We start from the raw sequence: 13,753 nt of genomic DNA on the forward strand, positions 1-13,753 counted from the left end.
TTGTTAAGGGTTTAGCAATAAGGTTAGGTATTGTGATTAGGTGTTTAGTGGGTATTGTGTCAGATGGGTGGGTGGAGGGTTTGGCTTTCTTGATAAGGGTTTCTATTTCTAGTGTTGAGGTGCAGTCTAGAGAGGAGAAAACTTTAGTATTGTTGCTAGTTTTTGTTTGGTTGATGTCAAGTTCAAAGTGATTGAAAGGTATAGCAGAGGAAGTGAACTTGGATAGCAACTTATCTATTTTGGTTTGGAAGAATGTGGCAAGTTCTTCACATTTGGATTTGGCTACTTGATCTGGGATGTCAGGGGCTGCTGGCTTGGTAAGTGAGTTAACGTTAACGTAAGTGAGTTAACGTTAACGCATAACTTCTGTGCTCTTGATGTGCACAACTAAGAGAACCCGCGCGCACAACTCTTGCACGGATGAGTTTTTTAAGCCCTACACGCTCACAAACAATGGCACCTCCATCCAAGAAGACCAAGGGACCCTTCCTTTGCCCAGCCTGCCACCTGAGAGCTGCGCAGCCTGATTTAGAATCCCTCCTGTGCCAGCAGTGCAAACAGAACCAGGGAAAACCAAATCAAGACCTCCCACAGCCAGGAGCGGGATACAGAAACACTGATGATGGCACCCTGGACCTAACTATGTCCAACTCAGCGTCCCCACAGGAAAGTTCCTCTGGGGCTGCCACTACAATCCCTCCTGCTGTCAACATGGACCCAGGAACCTTCTCCTTGGTGGAATTTTTCAAAGGGCTGCAAACCTTTGTCCAGGCGCAACCAGCCCCTGCTGTTCACTTGCCTCAAACTCCGCTGGAAGCACAAGCCCTTCCCAGCACCTCCCGAGGCTCTCGAGACATGCCTCTCCTAACCAAGAGCATCCCAGATGGGGATCCAGACACTTCAAATGAGGAAACAGACTCCCTGGAAGAAGGGGAAATCCCCCCAGGGATGGAGCCATACCGGACCATGCTCCGATTCTTCCACAAGGATGAATTACCAGCCCTCGTGTCCCAAACTATGAAGACATTGGGTCTCCCAGGCACGGACCCTACATTGGAACCGAAAAAGAATCCCATGTTGGTGTACCTCCATAAAACCTCATGCTATTTTCCTATGTTGGAGCCCTTCAAGGAACTGAATGACCTGGAATGCTGGCACCCACGGCCAAGGAACTTCTACGCTTCCCTAAAGTGGACGCTATGATCTGTGCTGTCTCAAAAACGCACCACGATCCTCGTGGAGGGAGGAGCGGCACTGAAGGACGCCAAAGACAGAAGTCTGGAAGCCATCCTTAAGCAGTCCTTTGATGTTTCAGCAATAATGCTACAAATTGCCTCCTGCTGTGCTTTGGTGGAACGTTCCTGTTTGATCCTCTCTAAAGATGCTACCATGCCCGGAGAAGTGATGGAACCTGCGGTCTCCTTTCTTACCAATGTTACCACAGACCTCGTGCGCAAATCATCGAGGGGTGTCGCCGCCGCAGTAGTGGCCAGAAGATAATTATGGCTCCGAAATTGGTCAGCTGACATGACTTCCAAGGCAAACCTCACAAAAATGCCTTTTAAAGGATCTCTCCTGTTCAGGAGCAAACTGAAGACGTTTGCCAACAAATGGGGCGAATCCCCAGTACCCCAATTACCTGACGACAGGAACAAAAGAACATATCAGCGCTCCTTCCCCAGAAGAACCAAGGGTAGAGGATCGCAGCGTTTTAAACCTTACAGGAACACACAGTCCCAAGCACCTCAAGCTTCAGGAAGGTTTCAGTCCTTTCAGAACAAGCACATTAAGAGAGGAGCAAGCTCAGGGGCAGGCTCCAGCCGTGCCCCACAATGAGAAGACGCAGACCCATCCACAGGAAGAAGACATAGGGAGCAGACTTACCCTCTTCTACCAAAGATAGGTCGAAGTAACATCAGACAAGTGGGTCCTAACTATCATTCGAGAGAGGTACTTCCTGGAATTTCAAAGTATCCCCCCAGACAAATTTATGAGATCACCGTGCCACTCCCACTCCGAGACTGGCAGTGGAAACCACACTAGCAAGACTACTCAGCCTGAAGGCAATGGCTCCAGTGCCCACATCTCTACAAAATACTGGCCACTATTCCATCTATTTTATCGTTCCCAAGAAAGAAGGAACATTCCGGCCCATCCTGGACCTCAAGGCCGTCAACCGTTACCTGAAGGTACCACACTTCCGCATGGAAACACTACGCTCTGTTATAATGGCGGTACAACCTGGAGAATTCTTAACCTCCCTGGAACTATCCGAAGCCTACCTTCACATCCCGGTCCATCAGGACAACCAGCGCTTCCTGAGCTTTGCGATACTGGGAAATCATTACCAATTTCAAGTGTTACCCTTCGGACTAGCTACCGCTCCCAGAACCTTCACCAAAATTATGGTGGTAGTAGCAGCAGCACTGAGGAAAGAAGGAGTCCTGGTAAATCCTTACTTGGACAATTGGCTGATCAGAGCAAAGTCTCTGGAGGAGAGTCGCCACGCGACCACCAGAGTAAGAACCCACTACAAGAGCTTGGGTGGGTCGTGAACACAGCCAAGAGCTGCCTACAGCCCTCCCCGTCACTAGAATACCTGGGAGTCCGGTTCGATACCAAGCTGGACAAGGTCTACCTTCCCCCTCCAAGGAGAAAGAAACTGATGGGTCAATTGCAAAATCTGTTGAACTTGGCTCGCCCCAAGATACGGGACTACCTTCAAGTCCTCGGCCTCATGACATCAACTCTGGAAGTTGTACTCCTGGGGGAATTCTGCGCAAAAAAATTTAAAATTCTGCACACAAAAACTGAAAATTCTGAAAAATTCTGCAAACTTTATATTGGTCAAAATAACACAATTTGCATGTCAGTCTTTAAGTAATTACATTTTAAATTATTACAGAAAAAAGTTATTAAAATTGCAGAATTTTAAATATTTTGAGCAGAATTTCCCTAGAAATTCACTGTAAGAGTGTCCTTTCCACATACACACACCCTCATACAGGTTCCCTCACTCTCTCGCACACAATTATCCCCTTATACAGGGCCCTCTCTCTTGCATACACACCCACACAAGCTCCATTTCTCTTTCACACATACATCCTCACACAGGCTACCTATGTCTCTCTCTCGAGCAGCCCTTCACACAGGCTCTGGCTCACACATACACAATCCATTCACACAGGCTAGCACCCTCACGTACACACGATACCTTTTTCATTCATACGAGCTCCCAATCTCTCACACACATACACACTCCTTCACAATCTCCTCATATAGGCTCCCTCTTTCTGAAACCCACACTCAAGCATCCCCCCCACCCACCCTCTCTTACCTCCCATGCTCTCTCTCACACCCTCCTGTTCTCTCTCACCCTCTCCACCCCCCTCTTACCAACCATGCTCTCTGTCACCCTCCCCTCTCTCACACACACATTCTCTCTCATGGCATCTCCCCCCCCCCCCCATGCTCTCTCTCACACCCTCCTGCTCTCTCTCACCCTCCCCTCCCTGACACACATTCTCACCGGCATGCCGCAGGACGCGCTCCGTTCGCAGCGAAGACAAAGGCCCGGTGCGCCGTTCGCAGCAAAAAGGGAAGGCCCCCGTGTGCCGCGAACGGCACGCCGGGCCTTCGTCTTCACCGCGAACGGAGCACGGCACACGGGGGCCTTCCCTTTTCCCCGCGAACGGCGCACCGGGCCTTCATCTTCACCGCGAACGGAGTGTTTGCCGTGGGACACGCTCTGTTCCCAGCGAAGATGAAGGCCCCGTGCGCCATTCGCAGCGAAAAGGGAAGGCCCCCATGTGCTGCGAACGGCACACCGGGCCTTCATCTTCACCGTGAACAGAGCGCGGTAATGGGGGCCTTCATCTTCGCCGCGAACGGAGCGTGTGCCGCGGCACGCGCTCTGTTCGCAGCATGCTGGGTTCCCCTCTGCTATTTTCTGCGCAGAATTTGGCAATTCTGCACAGATGGGGAATTCTGCGCAAATTCTGCGTTCCACAGTAGCACAGAATTCCCCCAGGAGTAAAGTTGTTCCATGGGCAAGGGCCCATATGCGACCACTACAACGCTCCCTATTGTCATGATGGAATCCAGTGTCCCAGAACTACTCAATTCGCCTCCAGCCACCGACAGTGAATTGAACAGAGAATAATTTTCAAATTATTATGTATTATTCATAAAATTTTATACGGAGAAATGACAGACTGGTTAAATTTATTTATTTATTTATTTAGGTTTCTTCTATACCGGCATTCAGGAGCAGATCACATCATGCCGGTTTACATTAGAACAGGGGGTGTATATAACGATAAAACTTTAACTGGTACATAAGGGTTGCAGTTACATTGAAACAAGGTAATAGAACTGGGAGAAGGAAAAAATAGCAGTATAGGTTAACATAGGTTAATAATTATTTACAGTGCCAGGTGGCTACATTATTTTGGAGGAAATGGAGGTGGTTAAGTGGTTAAATACCACAATAGGATTACACGTGCCGCAACGAGAACTGAGATCAACTAATAAGGGTTTACTTTCAATTCCTAATATCAAATCAGCCCACTTATGCGAAGTAAGAGAGCGTGCTATATCAATTGCAGGCCCAAAATAGTGGAACAACTTACCACTGGAATTTAGATTACAACCAAATAAGAGACAATTTCGGAAAGGACTAAAAAACATGGCTGTCCAGGAAGTGTACGTAAATGAGAAATAAGCACAGGAGCCGCTATATTTTAAGGAGGTCTTTTTAACTTCTACTTTTATTGCTTTTACTTTTTATCTTTTGTATTTAATTAATAGTTCTAGATTTTAGAGATATTGAGATATATATTTATAATATAATTGTATTTTTCTTTTTCTTGCCTATTCCAAATACCATTGAATAATTGTAAACCGTTGAGATGGATTTGTCCGTGCAATGGTATATAAAACTGTTTAAATAAATTTAAATAAATAGACAGAGGTTCAGCATCAGCTTCAATGGTGGCTACAGGAAGAACACCTAAGCAGAGGTGGATCTTGCTCACCACGGACGCGAGTCTGCGAGGGTGGGGAGCCCACTGTCAGGAACTAACAGCCCAGGGACAATGGAACAAAGAAGAGGCAGAATGGAACATAAACCGCCTGAAAGCTTGAGCGGTCAGACTAGCCTGCCTGCGATTCAGCCACAGATTCCGAGGCGAGTCTGTCAGAGTCATATCGGACAACGCAACAACCGCGGCCTACATCAACCGCCAGGGAGGAACTAAGAGCCAGCAGGTGTCTCTGGAAATAGACCCTCTCATGGAGTGGGCAGAAACAAACCTGCAAGGGATTTCGGCCGCCCACATCGCGGGAAAATACAACATCTCAGCGGATTATCTCAACAGAGAGAGCCTAGACTCGGGGGAATGGTCGCTGGCAGACACAGCCTTCCAACTGATAGTGAATCGATGGGGTCCCCCAGCCATGGCCCTCCTAGCAACTCGTTGCAATGCCCAAGTCCCCAGATTTTCAGCCACAGACAAGAACCGCAATCTCAAGGAATCGACGTTCATGTCCAGAACTGGCCAGAGGAAGCCCTCCTGTACGCCTTTCTACCCTGGTCATTACTGGGCAGGGTCATTCACAAGATAAAGCACCACAGGGTACTAGTCCTACTAGTCGCCCCAGATTGGCCAAGAAGACCATGGTATGCGGACATGCGAAGACTATTGGCGGGGAATCCTCTGCGTCTACCGCCATACAGGGACCTTCTTCAGCAGGGACCGATCTCCCACGAAGACCCGGTTTGATTCTCTCTTATGGTATGGCCCTTGAGAGGACTAACCTAAAGAAGTGCGGCTACTCAAAAGCCATGATTGACACCCTGCTCCGAGCACACAAGCTATCCGCATCTCTGTCTTACATACGGATCTAGAGAGTATTTGAAGCCTGGTGTGAAGACCGCGCCCTCCTTCTGAGGACAGCCAAGATTCCCACGATCCTAGAATTCCTACAGGACGGCATGCAGAAGGGGCTGTCGCTCAACTCCCTCAAGGTTCAAGTCGCAGTACTGGCCTGTTTCAGGTCTGAAGTAGACAGCATCAGATTACCAGCTCATCCTGATGTGTCTCGCTTCCTGAAAGGAGTCAAACAACTCCGGCCACCTCTAAAGTGGCCGGTGCCTCTATGGAACCTCAACCTAGTACTAGATTTCCTAGCAGAGGAGTCCTTCAGACCAACAAGTGGTCTGTCTCTACGCCTCTTGACCTTAAAGACAGCATTCTCGATCGCAGTATGCTCAGCTCGACGCATCTCCGAACGTCAAGCATTATCCTGTCGAGAACCGTTCCTCAGGTTCACCCCAGGCACCATACAGCTGCATATGGTATCATCCTTCCTTCTGAAAGTGGTTTCCCAGTTCCATATGAACCAGACCAAATCCTTACCATCACCAGATGAACACAGGGATTCAGAAGACTCACGCCTCCTTCGCCACCTGAATGTCAGCAGAATCTTAGTTCGATACCTCAAGAGATTGGAATCCTTGCTCAAAACTGATCACCTGTTTGTTCTTCACAGCGGAAAGAAAAAAGGGGAAGCGGCATCATGGGCGACCATAGCCTGCTGGATCTAAGAAGTAATTAATGCAGCCTACATAGAGGCAGGAAAACCATTACCTCTACAGGTCAAGGCGCATTTTACAAGGGCCCAGGCAGTCTCCTGGGCTGAAACCAGGCTGCTTTTGTCAGCCGAGATCTGTCGGGCAGCGACATGGTCCTCCCTACGCACACTTTCTCCAGGTTCTACTGCCTGGATGTCCAAGCCAGGGAGGATACAGCCTTCGCAAGGGCAGCACTAAGTGGGCCACGGCCAGCCTCCCACCCGGTAAGGGAGTAGCTTTTGTAGATCCCATTGGTCCTGAGTCCATCTGGCTACACGCTAGGAAATGGATAAATTACTTACCTGATAATTTTGTTTTCCTTAGTGTAGACTCAGCATCCCGCCCACGGCTGCTCCAGAAATAGAGAACCTCGGATATCAATCTCGAGACTGTACGGGTAAGCCATGGCCTACCTCTGTGTTGGCACCCGCAGTTACCTAGGTGTCGGTGTTTATTGTTTCAGTGCACTGGCGTTCTCCAGTGCCAAAAAGTTCTTATATATATAATCGGTTGAACCAGTTCAAGGTTAATCAAGTATACTCAAGTGTATTCAAGTATTAAGTAACATATATCCACACTGGCTTTTCGAAGAGAATACTGAAGAGCTAAGCATGCTGCACGGGTATATGTAGGCTGACGTCAGCTTTGAAATCTGACTCCGTCTCCCATCTGCTGTCAGGAGAGCACAATACCCATTGGTCCTGAGTCCCATCTGTCTACACTAAGGAAAAAAAAATTATCAGGTAAGTAATTTTTCCATTATAAGTAAGCTTATAAATTGACGACTGTAAATAACTTTGGATATTTATATCTAAATCCCTTCAACTTCTACCCGTAGATAAATGGATATCTTGACAATTTTTGCAGATCTATATACAGATTGTATGAGGTCCCTTGCTTTAGTATAGAGCAACTCTGGAACAAGTTTTCCATGTGGCATTTAAGGGTTTTCCATATGACTAGTTGCTGACATTTTTGAAAGGGGTACTTATATCTTTTAGTTACATTTTAGTAGTTGGTTATTTGTGTACACTGAGAGATTCAAACAGTGCATTGAATATTTGACACCAAATCAAGTGCACTTCAATGTTTTAATAATATGATTTCATAGAGGTCAGCTTCTATTGCATATAGAATATCAATTTATCATATAGCAGTTGTTCGATAGCATGGACAGATTAAGAAATTCAGTAAGCACCTCATATGATAGAAACATCCATCACATTGGCTTGTTGGATATTAAATATGACTGTTGTCCATAGTCAAATACATACTGATAAGTTAAGAAGCACAAAAGATTCAGTTTTAAAAGATTGAGAATTGTCACTGAGCTAGTCAATCCAAATCTTTGTCCTAAAAGCCATATTAACAGAAAGTATTTATTTCAAGTATTCAAAATGAAGTGTAACTCTTAGTTAAAAAAATTAATATTAATTCTGGAGAGGGAGAGCTTGATTCATTGTTGGGATTTCTTCAAACTTTGCATTTTATGTTTCTAAACACATCCAAAACTAAAACCCTCTTATTCCTACTACCTCATGCATTTCTTTTCCATCTTCTAGCTTTATTTCCATTGACACTTCACCTTTCTCCTTCTCCCAGTCTACTAGTAATCTTCAACCCCACTCTCAAAACACTCTTCCTTCTTGAGTTATCAGTTCTACAATATTCATAAGGTTAGATCTATTTTTATGTTTATATTCTCTTGTTTAATTTCATCATTTTATTTGGTTAAACAGCACCAACCCTTGAATCTTCTCTTCTGGATTCCCAGCGTAGTCGTAGTGGCAGGCTCATTAAACAGCCATTGGCTTATTGGCTTGGAGAGCGGATCGTTTTTGATATGGACTGGGGTATAACAATTGAAGAAGGCACTAAGGTTTATTCAACTACTCTTTCCGTAAGTTATTTTGTTGAGTATTACTATAGTGGTTCATAATTGCCAAAATTAAATTTGATTTCATAAGATGAAATTAATTGATTAGTGAAGAAGGAAATGACTTATTTTGCAAATTAATGCATAATATTCATTTTAATTTAATTTTAGTCTACTATGCCTAGCAGTAAAGGCCTAATCCAATCAGAAGTAATGGTCAAACCAAAGTGGTCATTCTCATTGGTCTATTTGAGGCTTACATACACATAAAGAACGTTTAGGCAGCCTGATAGTTTTATTTAAACCAGTTTTAAATTTTCTTACATTTTGTTTGTTTAATAATATTTTAAGCCCCAAACCAAAGAAACACATTGAGGTGTAAATTTGGTTATAATCGCACATAAACTTCAATTGGCTAATTTTGGTTTTGTATTTATACATTGTGCCTTGTTTAGACTAATATTAGTATCTGGATGAGGCCTTTGTAAACAACTTCAGCCTGCCAAGTACTTAGTCATGTATCTAAGAACTACTTGCAAGAAGATTACTAGTGCACTGTGCTTCTACATTTATAGTTTTTATTTATCTTTCATAAAGGAGACACAAATTGAAAGACCTCAAAGAAAAAATTCATCTCCAAATCCTTTAACAAAACCCAGGAGAAATATAACAAGACAAACAAGTGTGAAAAAGAAAACTCAAAGAAAAGGTTGGAAGAATCTCAGATTTTTTTTAAATTCTTTGCAATGTTATAATTTTGCAGAAGTAATGGAAATTAAATTAGTATGCTTTTAAGTCTGAATGATTTGAGAGTTCTTAAAATAAAAGGTTTGGCAGGAATATCTGCTCTTGTTTTCTTGAGCAATACAGGTTTTCTTGCATATGGAAACATTGGGTCAGCATTCTCAGAGAACAAACCTTTTAAAAATATTCTACTGCTTTACTTTGGGAGGTGGTTAGGGTCTGTGGAATATTGATGATTGCTCCATTCAAAAAGCCCCCCCTTCCCTAACAGCTTGGCCCAGAGCAAGATGAGAAGATGGACAGAAAAAAAGTATGTGTTGAGGGGAGTGGGGAAGGTGTGCTGTTGTGTGTGTGGTATGTTTGCAATGGGGTATGTAACTCCTTAGGTATATCCCTTACCCAAAATCTGCTCGTGCATTCCATACTGTAAAACAGTGGTTCCCAAACATTTTTTTGTTGTGAATCACTCAGCACAGAGTTCACTGCATCATGGCAGACCATCACCTGCACTATCATTTTGTCTTCTCCTCCTCCCCCACTTCCCAGGCATCATCACCTTCCCTTCCCTTCTTTCTTCCCCACCTCCTAGAATCATCATCATCATCACCTTCCCTCTGCCTTAACCTCTTGCATCCTTTTACCCTCCCTTCTCCAACCTCTGGAATCATCATCCTCCCTTTCTTCTCCCTCCACTCCTTGGAATCATCATCATCCCCACCTTCTACCATTCCCTATTACTCCACCCCCCCTGGCATCATCATTGTCTTTTCTTCCCTCCCATTCCACTGGCATCATCATCATCACCACATCTTTCTTCTTCCCTGGTATCATCACCTTCTTCCTGGACACTTGCCAGGTTCTTATGGCCTGGATTGGCCACTGTTGGAAACAGGATGCTGGGCTTGATGGACCCTTGGTCTGACCCAGTATGGCATGTTCTTATTTTCCTTCCCTCTCCCTCCACCCCCTGGCATCTTCACCATCTTCCCTTCCCTCTCCCCAGTCAAACTAGTCCAGATAGAAATGAACAGGTTCTCTGATGTCATCCCTTATATGCATCCGTGATGATCTCATCCTGCCAGTATTCTGTGTCTCCAGCAGATGGTACGTGAGTAACCTGTGATGTGAGTTATCACCTGGTTAGGCTGGGTGAACAGGACAAAACATTTCTGGTGGGCAGCTCCTGAGGTGAAAGGCTGGTTCTCTCTCCCTCCCTCAGTTCTCTCTCCCTCCCTCAGTTGAGAATAGCCCTGCTTTCTAAGCGTCCAGTCAGATGAATCCAGAACAAATGGGTTATGCACCTCTACCAACAGATGGAAACAGAGCAAACTGATGTCACAGTATATATACCGCTGCAGCCTGCCAGTATTCTCCGTCTCCAGCAGATGGTGGACATGGATCTCCCCACTGGGGATTGCTTCATTTTAAATGAAAGACGAATTAAGGAAATAAATGTGCCCTGCTCTCCTGCAATGATAGAAATGGTCCCTTCCACTGTTGAGAATTCCTGAGGTGATTTCCGTGGTCCCTCAAATGATTGCCTTGGTCCGTTAGCTGCTTTTTCAGCCGTTGTGGACTTAGCTACTTGAACAGCTGAGAGGCAGTGGGTGCAAGAAGCCAAACGAGATGGTGACAGCACATGCCCTCTCCCCCCACAGCCAGAGACTGTCTCTGTATTCAGCCTGGTAAGACTGAGCTCTGGTTATTAAAAAAAAAAATACAGAGATTTAGAAACAAGTTTTTTTGTTGTGCAGGGCTTCCTCTTCCCCCGGTCTCCATGCTCAGCGCACCGCTCCGAAGTTCATCCCGCTTCGTGGGAGGTCGAGGGACGTGGGCAGCCTGGCGGGTTGGGCAGCCTCCTTTGGCTAGGCTCTACTCCATGGCTTTTCGCTCTGCTCCATGTGTAGGCCGCAACGGCATTTCACACATTTTCTAACGTTGCCCTCTACAGGATTGTCGATCCAGCATGTGCGTCTAGTTGTGCATCCAGGTTGTGCACCAAGTTTTTGGACACACATTCGGGCTTTGTTGTCTATTCGCCCACGTTAAGTGACGCCGTAGTGGCAGCATGCTTACCTCTGCACACAAGTAGTACTGTGCGCTTAAGTTTTTTGTGCGCTTATTTTTTTGGACACCTAGGACTGTACTCTTAAGTGTTGGATGCATAATTTTTAGGCGCCTAGATGAACACGTATTAAAAAAAATATGAAAAACGGCTAGACGCATGCCTTCGGCTGCTGCTCAGCGCACTATTGGCCATAATGGCGCCTGTACCTAAGAAGCCTAAGCGTCTTTCTCTTTGCACTCCTTGTCATATTTTGGCATCTCAGCCAAGAGTACCCGCTGATTTGTGCCAGTGCTGTTTGGAGGCTCAGGGATAATAGACTTCCTCAGATTTCACTAAGCCTGGTTCTTCCCAGCCAGATGTTGGTCTGGGTAAAATAACTCAGGGTGGGGTACCTGATTTTGGATCTCCCCTAACTGTTCCTTATCAAGGGAAGGTATCTCAGTGAGTACACCTCAGGCACCTCCTGGTCTGGATATTTCTACTTTTTCATGAGTAGAATTTTTCCAAGGGTTGCAATCCTTTCTTCAGGCGCAGTCCTTGGCCCTGTCCATTACTCCTAGAGCAGAGGCACAGGTAGGAACCTTGTCTGGACCTCTGTTAAGGGCTGGAGTGCTCCTAGAGTGGCTACGGGACCTCTGGATAGAGATCCAGATGACACCGATCAAGCCTCTCTTGAAGATGGTGAAATTCCGCCATGATTAGAATTGTATAGAACTGGGTTATGGTTCTTTCATAGACATGAACTGCCAGCTCTGATTTCCCAGACCTTAAAAGTGCTTGGAGTTCCTGAGGCAGATTCAGTGTCTGAGCCAAAGAGAAATCCCATTTTGGTTTCTTTTCATAAAGCCTCTTGTTTTTTCTCCATGATGGAAGCCATTCAAAAAACTGATTGATCTTGAGTAGGGTGCCCCAGAGGCTAATTTCAAAGGGGGTTGGATTTCATAAGGCCCATACCCTCTGGATCCAGTGGTAAGAGAGTGCTTATGTTTTCAGAAGGTAGATGCACTTGTGTATGCAGACTCCAAGTGGATAACTATTCCCGTGCAAGGAGGAGTGGCCTTGAAGGATTCTCATGATAAAAAAAATTTAGACTATCCTTAAGCATGCATTTGATGCAGTGGCAATGACCTTGCAAATTGCTTCTTCTTGTTCCTTAGTGGCTTGCTCTTGTTTGTTTCTCTCCCAGGAGAGAAACAAACTCTGAGGTAAACTCCAGGGCAGTTATGGAACCAGCTGCTGCCTTCTTGGCAGATGCGGGCTGTGATTTGATCCGCACTTTAACCAGAGAGCTGGCTTCAATAGTAGCGGCCAGGCGTCAGTTAAAATTGAGAAATTGGTCAGTCGATGCGACCTCCAAGGCTAACCTCGCCAAACTGCCGTTTAATGGCTTGCTTTTGTTTGGCAGTGAATTGGAGAAACTGGTCAGTAAGTGGGGTGAATCTCTTGTTCCTCGTTTGCCAGAGGATAAGAAGCAGGTGCAGCGCTCCCTTAACATAAGAAGTCATGCTAGAGGATCCAAGCGTTTTCGACCCTATAGAGCAGCAACTTTTCAGAGGACTCGACCCTTCAGTCCTTTCGTCCTGACAACCTAGGGGAGGCGCAGGTTCAGGTAGTGGTACCTCCTGACCCTCCCAATGAAGGTTTGCCCACCCGCCCAGGGGAACTGGAGATAGGGGGATGCCTCTCTCTCTTTTATCAGAGGTGAGTTGAAATCACATCGGATCAGTGGGTCCTGGAGGTGATATGAGAAAGATATGCGATGGAGTTTTTCAGTGTTCCTCGGGACATGTTCATGGAGTCTCCCTGCCGCTGCCCGCAGAAGAAGCAGGCACTGGAGGGTACATTGGCAAAGCTCCTCAGTCTGAGGGCTGTGGTCCCAGTGCCCACGTCTCAAGAAAAAACGGGGTGATGTTCCATTTATTTCGTTGTGCCAAAGAAGGAGGGCTCTTTTCATCCCATCAAAGGAATCAACTGTCATCTGCAAGTGAAGCATTTTCAGATGGAGACATTACGCTCAGTGATAATGGCCGTGCAGTCGGGGGAATTTCTGACCTTTCTGGATCTGTCTGAGGCATATCTCCACATTCCCATCCAACTAGAACATGAACACTTTCTGCGGTTTTCAGTTCTGTAGTCTGGCCACCACTCCCAGAACATTTTCCAAGGTTATGGTGGTAGTTACACAGAGTTCAGAAAGAATGGAATTCTAATACACCTGTATTTGGACAACTGACTGATTCATACCAAGTCGCTGGAAGAGAGCCGCCTGGTGACTCTCAAGGTGATTTTCTTGTTGCGGGAGCTCGGCTGGGCAGTGAACCTAGCCAAGAGCAGTCTTCAGCCTACTGAGTCGCTGAAATTCCAGGGAGTTAGGTTCGACACAAACCAGGGCAATGTGTTCCTGCCAGAACCTCGGATTCAAAAGTTGCTA

At 45.9% G+C, this 13,753-nt stretch overlaps 1 protein-coding gene across 5 annotated transcripts in view; it reads left to right on the plus strand.

Annotated features, from left to right (window-relative positions):
• MIS18BP1 (MIS18 binding protein 1) overlaps positions 1-13,753 on the plus strand; it is a 308,295-nt gene that overhangs the window by 75,149 nt on the left and 219,393 nt on the right. For all 5 annotated transcript variants that reach the window (XM_029598455.1, XM_029598456.1, XM_029598459.1 and 2 more), the window contains 2 exons: positions 8,374-8,534; positions 9,108-9,219. In XM_029598455.1, coding sequence (XP_029454315.1) covers positions 8,374-8,534; positions 9,108-9,219 — 273 coding nt within the window. The remainder of the gene's footprint in view (positions 1-8,373; positions 8,535-9,107; positions 9,220-13,753) is intronic.

Source organism: Rhinatrema bivittatum, chromosome 4 (genome assembly GCF_901001135.1).
Source record: "Rhinatrema bivittatum chromosome 4, aRhiBiv1.1, whole genome shotgun sequence".
Taxonomy (NCBI): domain Eukaryota; kingdom Metazoa; phylum Chordata; class Amphibia; order Gymnophiona; family Rhinatrematidae; genus Rhinatrema; species Rhinatrema bivittatum.